Source organism: Gallinula chloropus, assembly GCF_964237585.1.
Source record: "Gallinula chloropus genome assembly, chromosome: 3".
Classification (NCBI taxonomy): domain Eukaryota; kingdom Metazoa; phylum Chordata; class Aves; order Gruiformes; family Rallidae; genus Gallinula; species Gallinula chloropus.
Genome location: NC_140087.1, coordinates 117961145 through 117978875, shown reverse-complemented (window position 1 = coordinate 117978875; position 17731 = coordinate 117961145). Strand labels below are relative to the sequence as shown.

At 38.9% G+C, this 17731-nt stretch overlaps 1 protein-coding gene across 1 annotated transcript; it reads left to right on the top strand.

Annotated features, from left to right (window-relative positions):
* Positions 1-9504: 9504 nt before the first annotated feature.
* CRISP2 (cysteine rich secretory protein 2) lies at positions 9505-17020 on the top strand (the record flags this gene model as incomplete). The annotated part of the gene is made up of 7 exons (XM_084261568.1): positions 9505-9564; positions 11233-11388; positions 13713-13803; positions 14343-14488; positions 15057-15151; positions 16130-16218; positions 16893-17020. 7 exons carry the CDS (start codon positions 9505-9507, stop codon positions 17018-17020), a joined length of 765 nt encoding a protein of 254 aa, XP_084117694.1.
* Positions 17021-17731: the final 711 nt, after the last annotated feature.

Sequence of the window (17731 nt, the reverse complement as noted above, 5' to 3'; positions counted from 1 at the left end):
TTTTTTTTTTTTCCTCAGGGTCTTTTGCATGCAATAAATACTCTCTCTTGCCTGCTTTTCCATCTAGCCCTATGGTTCGTGCATGCCAGACGGTGGAACAGCTCAGCTTTGGCAAGGTGTGTGGAAAGCCCTCCCTGTCAAGACATGCTGTGAATGGATATGGAACACGCACCTTGGTTATGTAGGTCAGATTCACCTTTTATTGAGTAATTTCCCATTTCACAGTGTTAGGAGCTCTATGGTCTTACAAAAAAGGCGAGATGTTACTCCACAGTCTTGGCTGTATCCAAATGTAGTTAATTCAGTAATTATTATGAGTCAAACTGCAATTAATCACCAATATCATTTCCAAATGACTCTTCATGCTACAATACTGTAATTTTAAACGGATATTATCTTAATACTTCTTTTCACTGCTCCAACCTTTTCTCATTTGCTTAGTGCAACCAGTCCCATAGAATTGTTCATGCAGAAATCACTTACTTACAAATCAGATTTTCCTGGTTTTGTCTACATTTTAATATGCTTTTCAGCCTTAACAAGTTCAAGGTATGTTTTTTTATGAACTGGACACTGCTACAAGAAGACCAGACTTCTTTCTGTGCCATCTACAATAGCTCTCATACACTCTTATCTCAAATGCATGAAAAGGCAAAAATGCTTCCATATTATTATATATGATTACATATTATTATATATTATTATATATGCTTATAGTTAAGGGATGACACTTTTCTAAAGAATTCACAGCAGAAGTCCCCGCATTGCCATCACTATTGTTAAACTGGAGAAACACCTTTTTCCAGCAAATACACACAGCAAACAAAAAGACATTAATGAAAAACTTCTGTTTGCACAGACTTTTTTACTCAGAGACAGTTATGGCTGAAGTTATTAACCAAGTAAAGTGAAGCTGAGCCCTTATTTCAAATAGCAGATTTATTCCAAATGATCAGTTGAGAAAAAGTACATAATTTTTTGGTTACTTTATACTCTCAGAGAGGAAGATATTAGTGAAAAAAATTGTGTTCTTCCACAGGAGGTTTCCATACAGAAGTCTGTGTTCACTTTCTTTGTATCTTTCCGTATTGTTGTTAACATTCACTTATATCAGGCATTGGTTTATTTGTTTTATGGGAGAAATGGTATTGAAGGGATATAGCTTATCTGTCTCATTGACCTGTATCTGATAGTTTCTCTTATTCTAATCTAATATTTTAAATTCATTAGATATGTTGGTTCCAAAAGGTGACTTTATAAGTGGTTTTTAGTTATTTACAGGAAAGGGAGATGACAAAGACTAGCTGAAATGCAAGTGCTTTCACTATTGCCTTGTCCCAGGAGTTGGAATGAATTTTGTTCCAGATTTCTGGAGCCAGATCCTTGATGTCCCATAGTAGAGATTTAGAAAATGTTTTTTAATTAATTACTGCATGTAAACTGCAGCTGAAATGCCACTCTGTGTACAGTTAAAAAAGCAAAACTCTTCATGCTTACATTGCTCAGCTTTGTTATATTTCAACAGAGAAGACTGAAAAGATCATGAACACTTGTTCACATATTGAGCTTTGATATGAAAGTGTATGATTTTAGTAACTGAATTGTCTTCTAATCCATTTTAGAATCCATGAGAGTTTCTTCCAACCCAAAACCAAATTCCTTCTGTAATTTCATTCATTAGCCTCTAAGAGCTGTTTATGAGTGGTAAGCTTAGAAAGTACAAAGTTTAGTATCCAAAGAAACCATGAATTCTCCTTGTTAAGAACCATTGATAAAAAACATTTTCAAGCACAGCTTATTTAAAACAGATCCTGTTTTGAGGGCAGAAGGGAAGAAATAGGCCTTTCAAAGTTCTCGGTTGACAATTTTTTACTATTCAGTTACACAGTGCTTCTGCACAGTTACTGTTGGTTCACTTATGTTTTGGGGGGTTTTATCTTCATTATGTATAGTCACATAGGTGGTGGCTAAAAGTCCCACAATGCCAGGAACTGAGACTTACTGCAGTCACTGTATCATTTGAGGATGGCAAAAAGTTGAATTCCTTTAACAGGGAAATCCTTTCTGTAAGATCTAGACCTATATTTTTTGCTTCAGAGTGAATACTTTCATAATTAGCTGTGGTCCAAAGGAAGACGTTAGCAGCAATGGTTATAATTTGGGCACTGCAGTCAGTGCTGTCTCCATTTGCTTGGGAGATCTAGGCCTTTGCAGAAGCAGAAGAGTTTAGAAAAAATGATATCCCTGTGCTCAAAACATCTAGAAGTATCTTGTCCCCTTCCACAAAGGGGAAGCATATAGAAAGGACAAGGTGGCTAGTGTGCATAGCTTCAACTTCATATCCTTTAATTAAACCCAGGAACCTGGCATCCCTAACTTCCAATGGAAAGAATAAACTGTTGATTACACCTGTCTTATCCTTCGCTTACTAAGAGTTTAGGCAATGAGTTTGGAGTAGATGCTTAAATACTCAAAAGCCAATGTAAGGGAAGTGAATCCCACTTCAAATCTTTTAGTCAAAACTTTATTCAATACCACTGGGAAATTAACATATACTCAGTGTAAATGTCCTAATGTGGTGATTCTAAGCAGCAGTAGATTAGCCATATGAGATAGAGTCATATTTGACTATGGAATGGTTTTTATTAACTTCTTTTCTCAAGTAACAATATGTGAAGATTATTACCAGTTTCTGAATTCAGTTGTAAAGTCATCATTCTTTTAAAAAGAGATTATTTCTAACTAAGAATCAGACTAATGCTCCATAACAGGTTTTTACCAAACAAATCAAAATTGTATTCGAAATTAAAGGATTTAACCTGGCTAGTCCTTGCAGGTAGTGGGAATGACTGACATGATAATGCTGACAATTTTATCTTTTATTTTATAAATTGTCAAAATGACTATTATCCTTGATATCCTTGATCTGTTTCTAGGGTGCCTATTTCTATAAGGAAGAATATAATCATAATGATCTGTTTATAAATTGCAAAAGTTAAAAATCTCCCTTTTAATTTCAAAGCCAGACATCATGAAATTTAGAAACCCTTCCTATTTTGTAAGATATCAAAATATTTGTGAAATTATTTGTCTGTGGCAGAAGTGAGTAGTCATTGAAATAACACTGGGTAACCACAGTCAGACACAGTGTGTTTAGCCGACAGCCTCACTTGGTACTGACCAGAGACAAAATAACCTGAACAATATTTATTCACAGTACTTTTAAACTTACAAGCAAGTCACACTATATAATGTATGTAGGCATACAAAGTTCAATAGCAGCCACTTGAAGAAGACCAAAACAATCTCAGGATAGAGGAGAAGTGTCTTTCCAAATCTAGATTGTAGGTGATGGTTTGGGTCTTTCTCAGCTACTGCTCATCCCTCACCACTGAAGATGTGCTACAGTGAGCAGCAATCTAATCAGTACATCTGTTTCGACTGAAAGATGGCAGAGAAAAAACATGGTGAGCATCTTTGCTCTCAAAAGATTGCAAGCAGACATAGAATGGCATGTGTCTCTGAGAAAGGTAGATTTGGTTTACCTTCTCTCCATGCTGGCTCAACACACACCTCCTCCAGTTCAAAAACAATGGTGTGGTATTATGAAGGTGCTGTTGTCAAAATTTCCAATTTGCAAGTCATCTCTAACCCAGTATGTGAACCATGGTAATCCAACAGCCTTCAAAGAGACTCATGGCTTCTGCATTTTTGTGCCTTACTTTTGCCTGGGCTAGCTTTTTTTGACATTTACCCCCATCAAACAGTAACTTTTGGTTATGTCCCCAGTAACAACAATCTGGAGTGAAAGGTGAGTTGGGTTGTGTGGATGAAATGAATAACGTTGCTTTTCGCAAAATAAAGTTTGCAGGTCTGCAAGGTGGTTTGTACAGCTAAGATGATCTATGCCAAGCCTGAACTGCACTGAACAGCCTGAGTTTAAAGCACAGGCACTAGTTAAACAGTCATTAACTTCAGTGGAACTGTAGAGTTGAAGTAATTGGAATTTTGCCTTCATTGCTTGGGCTCAAATCAGATTTTTGTAGTTCAGGGTTTTATAAGGGTTGGAAGAAGAACTTCTGCAGTTAAATTTCTCAATCTGATTTTTGGTGGGTTTTTTTTTTTTCAAAGAACCTTCCACAGATTCATCTTTTTAAAAGATAGATTTGCAGGACCCTGTGGATTTAATCTTTTTCTTTTTCTTGTTTTTTTTTAATTAAATTACTCCACCCCTTCAAGTAATCCACATGAGAAAGCAGGAATTGATACATTAAATTGCTCTTTGTACCATGGTCCCGGATGCCAGTTTTCTTAATCTTTGTTTTCTTCCCAATTATTTTACCCATAGACCATGAATTGCAGCATATCTGACAGACATTCTTTATGGAACAAATGGATTTTACTATTTAAACAGGTGTGGCATGTTTTACAGAAATACTTGAAGTAGCATTATTTCATTTTACCAATACAAATAAAGCTCAGGTGACTGTAGCAAATTAATGAAAATTGCTGAGTACAGTGGAGGGAGTAAAATAATGGAACTAGCTCCCAGATCATTGAGTATCTGGGGATGCTACACTCTCTCCCCTCACAGTAAATAGAGATGCAGTCTTAATAATGACGGTAAGCAGTTTATTAGGCTCTCTCATGATGATAACCCTGGTCTCATCAAAGTTGTCACAAGCACTTCAGATAAAAAAAAAATCACCCTTACCCTTATCTCAGAACATGGAAGGATATGGGAGACCTTATCACAAGTGACTTCCCGTAATGCTGCCCGCTATACAAATAAAGAACAAAAGCAGCTGTGTTAGAAAGGAATTATAATCCATGTTAAAATTCTGGCAACTGCATATAGCTGCAGAAATACAGTAGAAAAGAGGGGGTAAAAAGAAACAATATTGAGTTGTACTGGGGGCATCAATCTCAACCCAGCATAATGGTAATGGTGCTCAGTGTGTGTAAGGCATCACAGCAAAGGCACGGGTGAGGGAGGGAACTGCAAGGATGGAATGAAGAGATGTGCAGATGCTTTAAGCCTTCTGAAGGCCAACAGGTAGCACAGAAGGAAGCAAGACAGGTTGTGTTTAAGTAGAGCACAGCTGAGCATTGAGGACCTGTCAAAGCCCAATTTGTGATATTACCTTATAAATGATCGGAAGCAAAGATTCTGCAAAAAGGAAAGGAGACCTGAGGGATGCTGCATGGGAGAAAAAAAGCAAATGCATGCCACACATCCATTCAGACTACAGAGGGAAGATGTATACCTCTGTAGCCATTCTTCAAGTTGGTTACTCTTGAACAACACACAGGGTGAACTGTGCGTACAATAGTGTCTAGTGCCACAGCATTTTGGCCTCAGTGAGCTAATGCAATGTAAATTTTATTTAGCCACTTGGAAGAAAATATCACTGTTGTGCCCAGTGTGCAAGTCATTCCATGCACGGCTATGGAGTTCCTGACTTATGTCTCTGCCTCAATATATTTATTCCATTCTTTTACCAGAGCCAGAAAAGACAATAACAGAGCAACTATACCTAAACTTGCACCTTGATTTTGTGAACACATCAGCACTGCAGATTTTTGATCACATTGCAAGTATTTTGGCAAAGTCAAACTGCTGCAAAAGGACAGGGATTTTTTTTTTTAAAAAAAAAAAAGACAGGCCTCTCTTTCCTTGTCCTGGAGACATGGCAAGAAAAGCCAGAACAATGCAATTGGATTGGTTGGTTTTCAGTCACCTGTTTGTTAAGAAAAGTTCTTTCTTCTAAATTGTGTCATGATGTCATTTATTAGCAATAAATATTGACAAGGAAAGGGAAGGGAAAGCATATATATATATGCAACCGTAGAGGAGAACCTCTCATTTCTGCCCCCCTCCCTAAGAAACAGAAGGATTCTTGCTGGGCGAAGGTAATGTATGCAGAATTTCATTTCACTATTGGAGGTTTATCCATAGAGTCACTTGGTCAGTATTCAATGGGCACTCTGTTACACAGGATAATGTAGTTAATATCTAAGTTCTAAAAAATGGGATAATTAAGAGAAAGTATCTGTTTATAATTATCCCAGAGGAAGAATCTAAAACCAAATTATATCTTCTGCTTAGAAAGCATACCTTATATCTGTGTAGGTGAGAAATGGCTTCAGTGAAGTCTATTTCCCATGTTCCTTTAGAGGAAATGGTAACGCTTTGCCTCAGTTGCTTAATTCTTCCAATCTGAACATAAAGTAATCCATTTTGCAGAGGGTGGTCAATCATAGGAAATGCTTTTCTAATGTCCTTTGGATTATTTTCATGTTTAATTTCTTTCACTTGAGTATTGGGATATACCAGCACAGCTGAACTCAGAATTTTGCTATCTAGAAATATTACCCATCTCTCCGAGAATTGAGATACGCGTACTATTAAAATATCTGTTATATCTTATACTATGCAGAAGCCGATTGCATTTTCTTAATGCAGAGTGAAAATGCTTTTAAAAAATAAAAGTTAAAGATGTAAAATCAGAAAAGGTAAAAAAAGCCCTTAAATGAAAGTAAGTGAAAAGACAAGTATTTCTAATCTTACTAACTTTCAAACCTGCCATGCCCTGAAAGCTTCATCAGCTGGCAAGAAAAAGTCACTGCTGAGGACTAAACACAAAAAGCCTGGACTGTATTTTTCAAATAGAACTTTGTTTCTAGCTTTTTAGCTGTAGATTTATTCTCTTTTACATTCAGTCAAATTTGCGTGGAATTTCCAGTTTCAAGCAGAGCTACCTACCTAAAAGTGTATTGCTAACATTTGTCTTTTCAGAGGAGTAGTTTAGTGGACTAAATACTATTGACATGGAAGGATAATCGTATCTGGGAACTGTCATCTTTTGACTTTGAACATAGTACATTTACTCCAAGGGACCAATTTGATTGTACAGTCTAGGAACTGAAGATGTGTACCAGTGTTTAATTCTGGTGGTAGAAGCGTTTTGTGTTTCCAGTCGCAGTACTTGTATGGAGAGTCTCACAAAGATCTTGTTTCTGCATGTAAGGACAAGGCAATTCCTCAGTGGCTGCTGATATCCCTTCAGCTCATGAATTTATCCTTCATTAATATGAGTGAGATCCCCACATCTACCTCATGCAAGTGATTTCCTTATGCTATCATGGGAAACAAGCTAAAGACTGAATATCCGAATGACATGAGGTCTTTGGTGTGATATGTGCTATTGATTTATATAATGCAACGGAGTACAGTATTGAAACCAATGATCAATCTAGCTGCAACCTATCTGGTACCAGGACCATTATAGTCACCAGATAATATTCTCTTGGTGTTTTCATAGGCTGGCTACATCTAATTAAGATTTGTTAGCTGAAGCACGATGTCATCATAATGTAACTATGAGGCCCATTAGATTCAAACTCATATCTCTGCATGGATGTGCTGTGCTACCATTTTTGTTAGTATCAGTTTTCATTTTTCTTCTATTGTTCAATTTCCTTAAAGGAAGGTTGAAACTTTGTGTAACTGGGCATCTAAAAGAAAAAAGAACTTATTTTCTTATTTTCTTTTCTTGATTGCCACCTTCTGATATATGGAGCCATGCCATATTCATGAACACTTTGCTGTGAATATTACCGTTAAGATCTTTTTTCCAAGTGCAAGTGTCACACATTCATAATCTCTGGTTGATTGACTTCCTATCTTAGTGGAAAGCCTTTTCTGTGCTGTAAAAATAATGACTGTTTCTAACTGTGCCTGTAGTTATTAGTATTTAAATTCAGAGGAAGCCAGTCTCCACACCAAACCCTTTACTATGCATGATTTGTGTGTTGGGATACTCCAACTAGTGTGGAATACTCATAAAATGTGAGCCTAGGAAGGGCCTCACACATAGGAAAGGTGTTTGAAAAGCTTCATGGTTTCAAGTTTTCTGGCAGGGCCTCTGTCCAGTATTAAATTTTAGTTGGAAATTTAGCCCCAGATGAGGGTTAAAAGTGGACCTGCTTGTGCCCTCTACTAGAGACCACAATGTATACAACTTGCTCCTCAGTGAGCACGAAGGTATGAAAGAGTCACGCCAAAGCATCTGAGAAGAAAACTAGCACCCTTTCTGAACCACCATCATGATTCTTTTTATTATTATAATTATTTTCCTTAACAGCAATTTCTTAACAGCAATCCACAGTTGTAGGCTGACTCACACAGTACTAGAGAGCAAGTAAATCCACTGACCTCAGTAACATAAATGCAACCAAATAAAAGGAGATCAGATAAAACATCTAGAGGCAATTTCAGGTGTTAAGCAATGGATATTACTATTAATGCCATCTCTTCCAAGTCATTCTAGGAGGAAGAAATACTCATTATAGTCAGTGAAAAAAGAATAGAATGAAATTGTTTTTCCAGGACTCTGATAACCTGTTAATTCTTTGAGATGTGAATCCATCCTGAAGATCCTGACAGAAGGAAAATACCTCTGTAGCATTTCTTAACTCAATTCTTCTCACCTAACTGTACTGCTTTCAGTTCTGGTGCCCCCAACATAAGAAAGACATCATATTGTTGGAGTGAATCGTAGGAGGGACACAAAGATGATGAGAGGGCTGGAGCACCTCTCCTATGAAGACAGGCTGAGAGTTGGGCTTCTTCAGCTGGTAGAAGAGAAGGCTGCAGGGAGACCTTACAGCACCTTTCAGTACCTAAAGGCGCTACAGGAAAGATGAGGAGGGACAGTTTATAAGGGAGTGTACTGACAGGACAAGGGGTAATGAGTTTAAATTAAAAGAGGAGAGATTTAGATTTAGATATAAGGAAAATATTCTTAATTATGAGGGTGGTGAGGCAGTGGGACAGGTTACCTAAAGTGTTTGGGGATGCCCCCTACCTGACAGTGTTCAAGGACACTTTTGATGGGGCTTTGTCATCCTGGTCTAGTGGAGGGTGTCCCTGGCATGACAGGGATTTGGAACTAGATGATCTTTTAAGGTCCTTTCCAATCCAAACCAGTCTGGGATTCTATTATTATGGTGCTAATTTAATGAGGAAACAAGGAAGAGGAAGGAAAGGAACTGTTGATGTTCAGTGCTCCACTCCAAAATACCACTTCCCAATATGGATGATGCTTGCTTCATCAGGACACTGATTTATTCCTAATGAACAAATGAATGGGGCTTTCTTTTATGCAAGGAGTCAAAGATGAAGGAAATACTGAATAATCAAGTCAAGAGGGGTTGATCCATCTGACAGAGAAAGGATGCAATTTTATGCAACTTCATTACAGTCCCTGCTTCAATGCAAGGTGGAGTCATGTCTCTGTACAAGATAGTGGTGCCCATGCACCATCATATATATTCATTTGCACAGTTTCAGAACATTCAATTGTTTTAGGTATCAACCAAAATAATCTTCTGTGTTGCAGGCTTGACTTTGTATCTTGCTTACACAAAATACATCACAAGCTTTCCACAAAAGAGATTAATGGATTTGACATTTTTGGCTTTTGGTTTTTATTTATAGAAATGTATCTGCTACCTGCAATCGTTTTCCTGGCTGCTTTGCTGCACCAATCCGATGGACAGGTAGGAACATTCATCTATGTAAAAGATCCATGTCTGACCACATTGTACAGAAAAGGGGACATTTAAGTTAAATACTAGGAAAAAAATTCTTCAATATGGGGGTGCTTGATCACTGGAACAGGTTGCCCAGAGAAGCAGTGAGGCCCCATCCCTGGAGACATTCAAGGCCAGGCTTGATGTGGCTCTGAGTGTCCTGATCTACTGAAGATGTCCTTGCCCACTGCAGGGGAATTGGACTAGATGGCCTCTTAAAAGTCGCTTCCAACCTAACACTTTCTATGATTCTATGATATTTATCACAATCTGCTTATTAATGAATGAAAAGAAATAAGTACTTTTGGGGATACCAAACATCTCTTTTTCAGTAAATTTTAGGTTAACTATGTCCTAAGTTGCTTGTTCCCTTTATCTGAGTATAGCAGCAGCCTAAAATAACTGACTGAGATGTTATTTCTACCACTGTAAAGGTCTTAAGCTAAACAGGATATATAGCACGTCTTGGGGTAGGTTCAGTTGCCCAAACAAAAGAGTCTTAGTGCAACTTGAGACTCTGCAGAGTATCTGAGACATTCATGGCCATCTGTACAGACATCTATACCTCTTTGGAGCAACAGTCTGAGACAAGGTGTGGCTTTCTAGGCATTTCAAATAACATTAGGTGCCACCATTTTAAGCCACTGACTACAGCCTTTAAAACCTGTAATTGAGCTTTGAAGGCAAAGCAGAGTGATTGATATTACCTGGACATTTCAGAATTTAGTCCCTGTCATTTTACACTTTTCTACTTGACCATAAATGCAAACTGGGATGTCTTTTAAAAATTTACATCTATGGTAAAGTTAATTAAAATTAAATAAGATGAACCACTGCCTACAAATGAGACCATCACACCAGTGGTGGAACTCATCTCACTGACTTAAACCTCAAAGTAGTTGTTGTCCCGGTCTCTGTCAGGTTCTGCTACAAACAAAGGAAGGAGAAAGAGGTACTTGTAAAGAATGTTTTTTCAAGTCCTGAAGGAGAGCTCAGATTTTGCGGGATGAGCTACTTCTGCCCTCTCCAGTAATGACAACGTGTCTAGCTTAGGCTAAAGTGTCTCATTTTTAAATATTAAGTGGGAAGAATCTTTTCCTGAAGGACGTTCTAGTCCAAAAACTTCAACATAAGCATTGCAACTATTTTTTTCTGCAATGATTACACTATGTAAGAGACAATCTAAATTAATAATAGCTTTCTTGATCTCAGATATTTCAAAAGATGGTCTGCAAACAGTTCTAAGTTCTGATCCATCTTCACAAACTTCCAAAGCTTACGACAGACAAGAGCTAGGGACTTTTTTAGTGCGCACAAGAGGTCAATGACAGTCTTGAGACGTGGTTCTAGAGCAAAACTTTTTCCATGTTTGGTGTGGACACATCTGAAGGTAGAATTTCTATCTATAAATTTCATTAGAATCACATCCCCTAATGAAAAGTGCAATTGAAATCAAGAAGGGGGGCGGGGTGGGGGGGGAGAGAACCCAAACAAAACAACCAGCAATTATAAGAATAGAAGAACCAATAAAGAAGTTGGGAATTACCAAGAAGTTTTACTTTCACAAGAAGCTCATAATTTATCTTGCTTACTAAACTTGTGATAACTGAAACCTTCATTGTTATTGTTTTCCAGGGTTTTCAGTATAAACAAGTTGGCATCCCCTCGTTTCCTCCAATTAAGTTTCAAAACCAACAAGTTTATAAGGTTCAAAACCAACAAATGATCCTTGAGCACCACAATGAAATACGGAGATCTGTAGTTCCCACAGCCACGAACATGCTGAAGATGGTAAGCTATGCATTGCAACTAGCCTGCTTTCTATGTCATTGTCCTGGTTTTGGTCAGGATGGAGTTAACTTCATTTGTAGCAGCGGATGGAATGCTGTGTTTGAGAGTTAAAATGAAAGCAGTGCTGATAACACTCTGATGGTTTTAGTTGCTGTCAGACAGTCAAGGACTTTCTCAGCTCTTCGTATTTCTCTGTTCATGAGAAAGGAGGGGCGAAGCCAGGACAGGTGACCTAACTGACCAAAGAGAGTATTCCATGCCAATTACGTCCTGCCCAGGATATCGGGGGGCTGACGGGAGGAAGAGCAGGGGCAGCTCCAGGACACGCGGTTCTTGGGGAACGGTTGGGTTCCAGTATGGCTCTGGGTGGCACGGCCTGAGTTGTGGGTTTGGTGAGAAACTGCATTGGGTATCAACAGCTTCATATATTTTTGCTCTAAAGTCCTGTTAGCATTGTTATATTTTATTTTTCCTGTTATCTTAGCTGCATGGATCTCGGCTCTCAGCCGAGGTAAAACCACAACAGTCATTAGCAGAAAATTGTAGCCTTCTGAACAACTCACAGAGTGGGTGGACAGAGAGGGCAGGAAAGTTGATCTGGGATTGAGATGAAGTCGTCAGAATTTTATTTTATTGTTGATGACAGGTTGGCCATGAGCCAGCAGTGTGCCTCGGTGGCTAAGAGAGCCAATGGGATCCTGGGGTGCATCCGGAGGAGTGTAGTCAGCAGGTCAAACTGCCTGGTCAGGCCCCACCTGGAGTATTGTGTCCAGTTCTGGGCTCCTTGGTATAAAAAGGACAGGGATCTCCTGGAGAGAGTCCAAAGAAGGGCTACGAAGATGATTAAGGGCCTGGAGCATCTCCCCTATGAGGAAAGGCTGAGTAAGTTGGGGCTGTTCAGCCTGGAGAAGAGAAGACTAAGGGGGGACCTAATTAAAGTTTATAATTATCTGAAGCAGGGGATGCAGGGGGAATCAGCCAGCCCCTTTTCAGTGGTCTGTGGAGACAGGACAAGGGGCAATGGCTGCAAGTTGGAGCACAGGAAGTTCTGCACCAACATGCGGAAGAACTTTTTCACAGTGAGTGTGACAGAGCCCTGGGACAGGCTGCCCAGGGAGGTGGTGGAGTCTCCATCTCTGGAGATATTCAAGACCCGCCTGGATGCTTATCTTTGTGATATGTCCTAGGGAGCTGCTTTGGCAGGGGGGTTGGACCCGATGATCTCTGGAGGTCCCTTCCAACCCCTACAATTCTATGATTCTATGATTCTATTCCTTTGCTTCTGTAGGTTTTGCTCTCCTTGACACTACAAACAGTTGTAAAATCATTGGGAAGGTCTCAGAAAGGGACATAAGTGCTTCTCAAAACCTATCTCCAAACTAACATGTTAGTTTCTCCACCTAGAAAAACTTAGTTAAGCAACATAGAAACTTCCCTGTGCCTGGGGCTATTTGTCTGTAAGACCATGAATGCAGGTTTGCCCCACCAAATGCATTTATTGCTTTCAAACCTATGTTAACGTACTCGGCACAGTGAATCACAAGTTCTTGCCTTATGTTTGTTCATTGCAATATATAGCAACTGGAAGCCTTATAGGGAAGCATTTAAACTGGGAATAGGGTATAAAATGTGGCTCTTGGATTATGGATCTTTTGTCTTGTGGGATAAGCAGCTGCCTTAGAGGAACAGAAAATACTGCCCTGCATGAAGGGAAGAGTGTGTAAAGACAGAGCAGGATCACAAGCATTAACATGCTTCTGAATCACATGGTTAAGGGGTCAAAAAAGACCTAGATTTGCAATAGGCATTTGTCATCAGTTGAGCTTGCTTTGCCCATCACTGCTCTCATCCCTGTCACCCTTGATATTCTCTGTTATCCCTATCCCATCAGCAGATGAGCTGGTGAGTGTTTTACAAAGTCTGCACAGTAAGACTTGCAAACATTCCCCAGGTTCAAAGTCCAGCTGGTGTCTGTCAGTACATCTCAGCTCCACCTGGATTTATACCACTTGGCACAACACACCCTGCAGAGTTAATTCAGACACAAAGCCACAAGAAAGTACCAGTATGTCATAAAATTCCTATTAATAAGGACCATCTGGAGATCAGGACTGTGTGATACCATGAAGAATAACCTGCTCTACAGCCTTGAAGAGCTGAAGAAATGTGGTGCCCATATCCCAGTAGCATAAACTGGCACAATTCCTCTGCTTTCTGTTGAGGACTGGGGCAGCATTCAGTACACAAAGCCTAAATCACTCTGCATTTTTCCTTCTTCTCATGGACTACACTGACCTGGATAATCCTTATTCTGTGTCTTTCAGGTGTGGAGTGACAAAGCTGCCAAAAACGCTCAGAAATGGGCAAATCAGTGTGGGATGAAAATCAGTCCAAGAGATCAGAGAGTCATTAATGGTATGTGACAGATTGGGAGCCTAAGATGAAGGGTTGATGATGACTTGCATACGACCCCTGTACATGTCAGCTAGAAATAAGGTTAACTTTTCATCTGCTGTGGAATACCTTTTGAGGATTATTAAACACATCACCATCATTTTTGCTAGATAAATACCCTCAAAGACAAATTGTTGGAACCTGAGAGGAAGGGATGTTATATGCCAGCCCTATATTTGTACCTTTCTTGAAATGTCCACCTTTGGCTCCTGCTGGAGATGTGACAGCGCAATAGATGACTGTTGGTGTGACTAACTACAGGCATTTCAGTGTAACATTTTGTAGCCAAGTATCTGTGACTGCAAGCTCACAAAAATCAGAGTAGTATTACTTGCAGCTTTCATGCAATCATGTTTACCATCCTCTTCTTAAAAACACAGGGTGAATATGTTGGTGTAGCAGAGCACTTTCAGGATGTAGCTACAACCCCTCTGTCCTACTTCCCACCCCACAGCTCGCTTCTGTCCTAAGTAATAAATAAGATTTTATATCTGCTTCAGGTGCCACCTGTGGTGAGAATGTATTGCTATCAACTTACCCAAGGACATGGGCTGATGCCATTCAAGTCTGGTACAGTCAGTCCTCCAATTTCAAGTATGGATATGGAGCAACTTCGAAAAATGTCAATATTGAAAGCTATACTCAGGTATGGAAAATTGAAAGAAAGTGGAATATGATATGCTATAATTACAGGCCTGCAATTATGGGAGCTGGGAGATATTTATCCTTGGGGAAAAAAATATTGCTGTCATGAAACCTTTATCTATCTTTCACACTCTGAACCAAAAGTGAATGATAAATTAAAGGTCTTTCTCATCTAATTCTGAGAAAATGGAACCAGTATTTTAGCAGAACTGTCCAAAACACTGTTCTGTAGAGAAAAGAAAACAAATACCTTTAATTTAGAAATAAATATTTTCTATATAGGAATTTAAATACATGATTACGAATTGTCAAAGCCAAGTATTTCTGATGAAAATATTTGAATTTAAACTCTCATGTCCTGACAAACTGTTTTAAAAAAAATTTGGAAGCTGGAGGACACGGTTAACTCATTTTTCTATTTATACTTCCTGACAGCTAATCTGTAAACTTAAAAGCTAAATAGAGAAAATGAAACAAATCATTTTCTGGTTCAGTTATATTGTGAGCTTCTTGTTGAGAACTCAATAAAACATGACTCTGACATAATGCATTTACCTTTTATTCTACAGCTAATCTGGTACAACAGTTATCAGGTTGGATGTGCAGTTGCCTACTGTCCTAGGAGCCAGTTCAGCTACTTCTATGTTTGCCAATATTGCCCTCCGTACGTATTGCCTATTTACTCATTTAGTATGTAAGAATTATGGATATGTTTGCAAAACCTCCTGTGGCCCATTGGTCATATGTAGGACAACATTATTACAGTTTATTTTGACCATTTATAGGCTTGAAAACAGCCATGGGAATTCTGGGTTTAATGTCAGGTTAAATTGTAATATTTATCTTATTTCACAGTTAAGCAGATTTTAGGGAAGTCTGTCAATTTTAGGTCTGTCACTGTCAGAGTCAGGCATCATGCACAAATCATCCTGTAACTTCTGACCACGAACAAGTCAGTCATATGCAAAGTGAAAGCCAACAGCAAATGAATATTCACAGAGGTAAAGAGAGCATCTGAAAGAGCTGCGTGTCAGAAGGCATCTACTGAGGTGATTTCCTTTTAAGCCACAATCACCTGAAAGCCATTAGAAAACCGGATCTAGGAAGCATGTGAAAACATTTTTAACAGATAAGGCAATCCAAATGCAAATAAATTCTCGGTTTTCTTTCTCTAAACTTTATTGGCCCTCCTAGAATTTTTTAAAAGGGCAGGTAGTGATAGGGAAGGGATAATGGCTTTACATATAAAGAGGGCAGGTTTATGTTAAGGAAAACAAATATTTACAATGAGAACAAGGCACTGGCACAGGTTTCCCGGAGAGGCTGTGGATGCCCCTGAATCCCTCTCTGGCAGTGTTGAATGGGACTTTAAACACCCTGGGCTACAGGAGGGTGTCCCTGCATATGGCAGGGGCTAGGACTAGATGGGCTTTGAAGTCCCTTCCCACCCAAACCAGTCTGTTATTCCGTGATGATTCTACTTAAAGTTCTTTTATGACTATATGAAACTAAAACATGAATATCTAAGAAAATAAATTAATACCAAAACTTCTGGATGCCTTTCAGTGTAATAAGTAACTCCGGTAATGGCTCAGAGCTGCACTTTGATCTTGTTTTGTGTTCTTTTTCTTTCAAATTTTAGAGGAAATAATGCAGTGCAAGTAGCTACACCTTACAAAAGTGGACCAAAATGTGCAGACTGTCCCGGCCACTGTGACAGAGGGCTTTGCAGTAAGTTAATCCATTCTCCTCCTTACAACAAACATTACATTACCTCAGATAATAATCTTGTCCCTTTGTAGCATTTTACTTTTGCATAGTTACTTCTTGCTAATCTGGATGAAAATCCTAAAACCTCCCCTTTCATTCCCCCTCTCAAAACAGAAAGCAGTAGTTAAATATCCCACCTGAAAAGGCACAATCTTGAGTTGGAGGATTGGACCAGATGATCTCCAGAGGTTCCTTCTAACCTCTGGCATCCTGTAATAATGGATAAATTGTGTTGCTGTTAAGTAATTGCATTATCAGACCGTCAATCTGCTGCTGCCCTCTTCTGGAAAGCTCAGGTCAAAAATATCTCAATGTGCATCTGTATCTAAGGGCAGAATAGAGAGGCTTCACATATCCCTCTGTAGGTGAAGATCTGCACAGGCCCCTGGGTTCGGCAGACTTCCATGTGGGGCAAGGCAAGGCAAACAAATAGATGGGAACTCTAACAGATCACCTTTCTACCTGTATTCCCTTTTCTAGAGTATTCAATCCATATTTTAAGCGACAGAACAAAAGTACCAAGACGATGCAGACACGAATATTTTTTAATCTTTAGGAAAGGTGGAAGTATCAGACCAGGGCTTGTTTATTCAATTCATTTTCTCATGGTTTTGTTTCTACCTCTTGCATTTTAGCCAATCCTTGCAAGTTCCGTGATGACTTTGGAAACTGCAAAAACCTGAGAACCTTGTTTAGCTGTAACCATTCACTGGTGAAGTCGAAGTGCTCTGGTACCTGCAAATGCTCCAGACAAATCATGTAATGTTCTGATGGAGGTCATCATAGCTGCTGTGAGACTTACTTATTAGGAAAGTGTAGAACTCACTGTGAAGTGTGTTCATTCCTCTGTGCATCAGCTCAGATTGACCTATAGGTAACATTGGGTTTTTTTCCGAAATCTCACCTTTACTTCAGTCCTAAGTAAGTCTGGTAGCTCAAAATAACCTCTGATGTTATTTTAGACTTTGTAGGTATTGTGCTTAAGCTACTACTACGTTACTTCGTGGTTTTCCTGGCAGTGGATCTTCCACTGACTCGTTTCTTTTTAAGGGAAAATACACTTTTAAAACACTTTATGTTTTTTTTGCAAAGTATGTTAAATGCCACTTAACTTTCTTCTGTTACCTTTTCTTTGATTATCAATGGAATGTAGTCCTGCTGAATAAACACATGATTTACCACCAGTTCACAGAGCTTTTCACTGAAATTATTTATAAACAAATATTTACATTTGGAAAATTCCTTATGGGTATTTTAAGGCTCTTTGGACCATCATGTGAGTGGGGATGAGACTGGAAAAGGGAGAGAAATATAAAGTGATGTCGGGTTTTTTGTACAGCCAACATAGGAGGTGCACACACAATCTGCCATTTTTTACTCTGTCACCTACACACAAGGCTTCTGGCAGACACATCTGTGTATTCATGTGATAATTGAAAATATTTATATTATGGCACCAACAGTGAAGAAATGT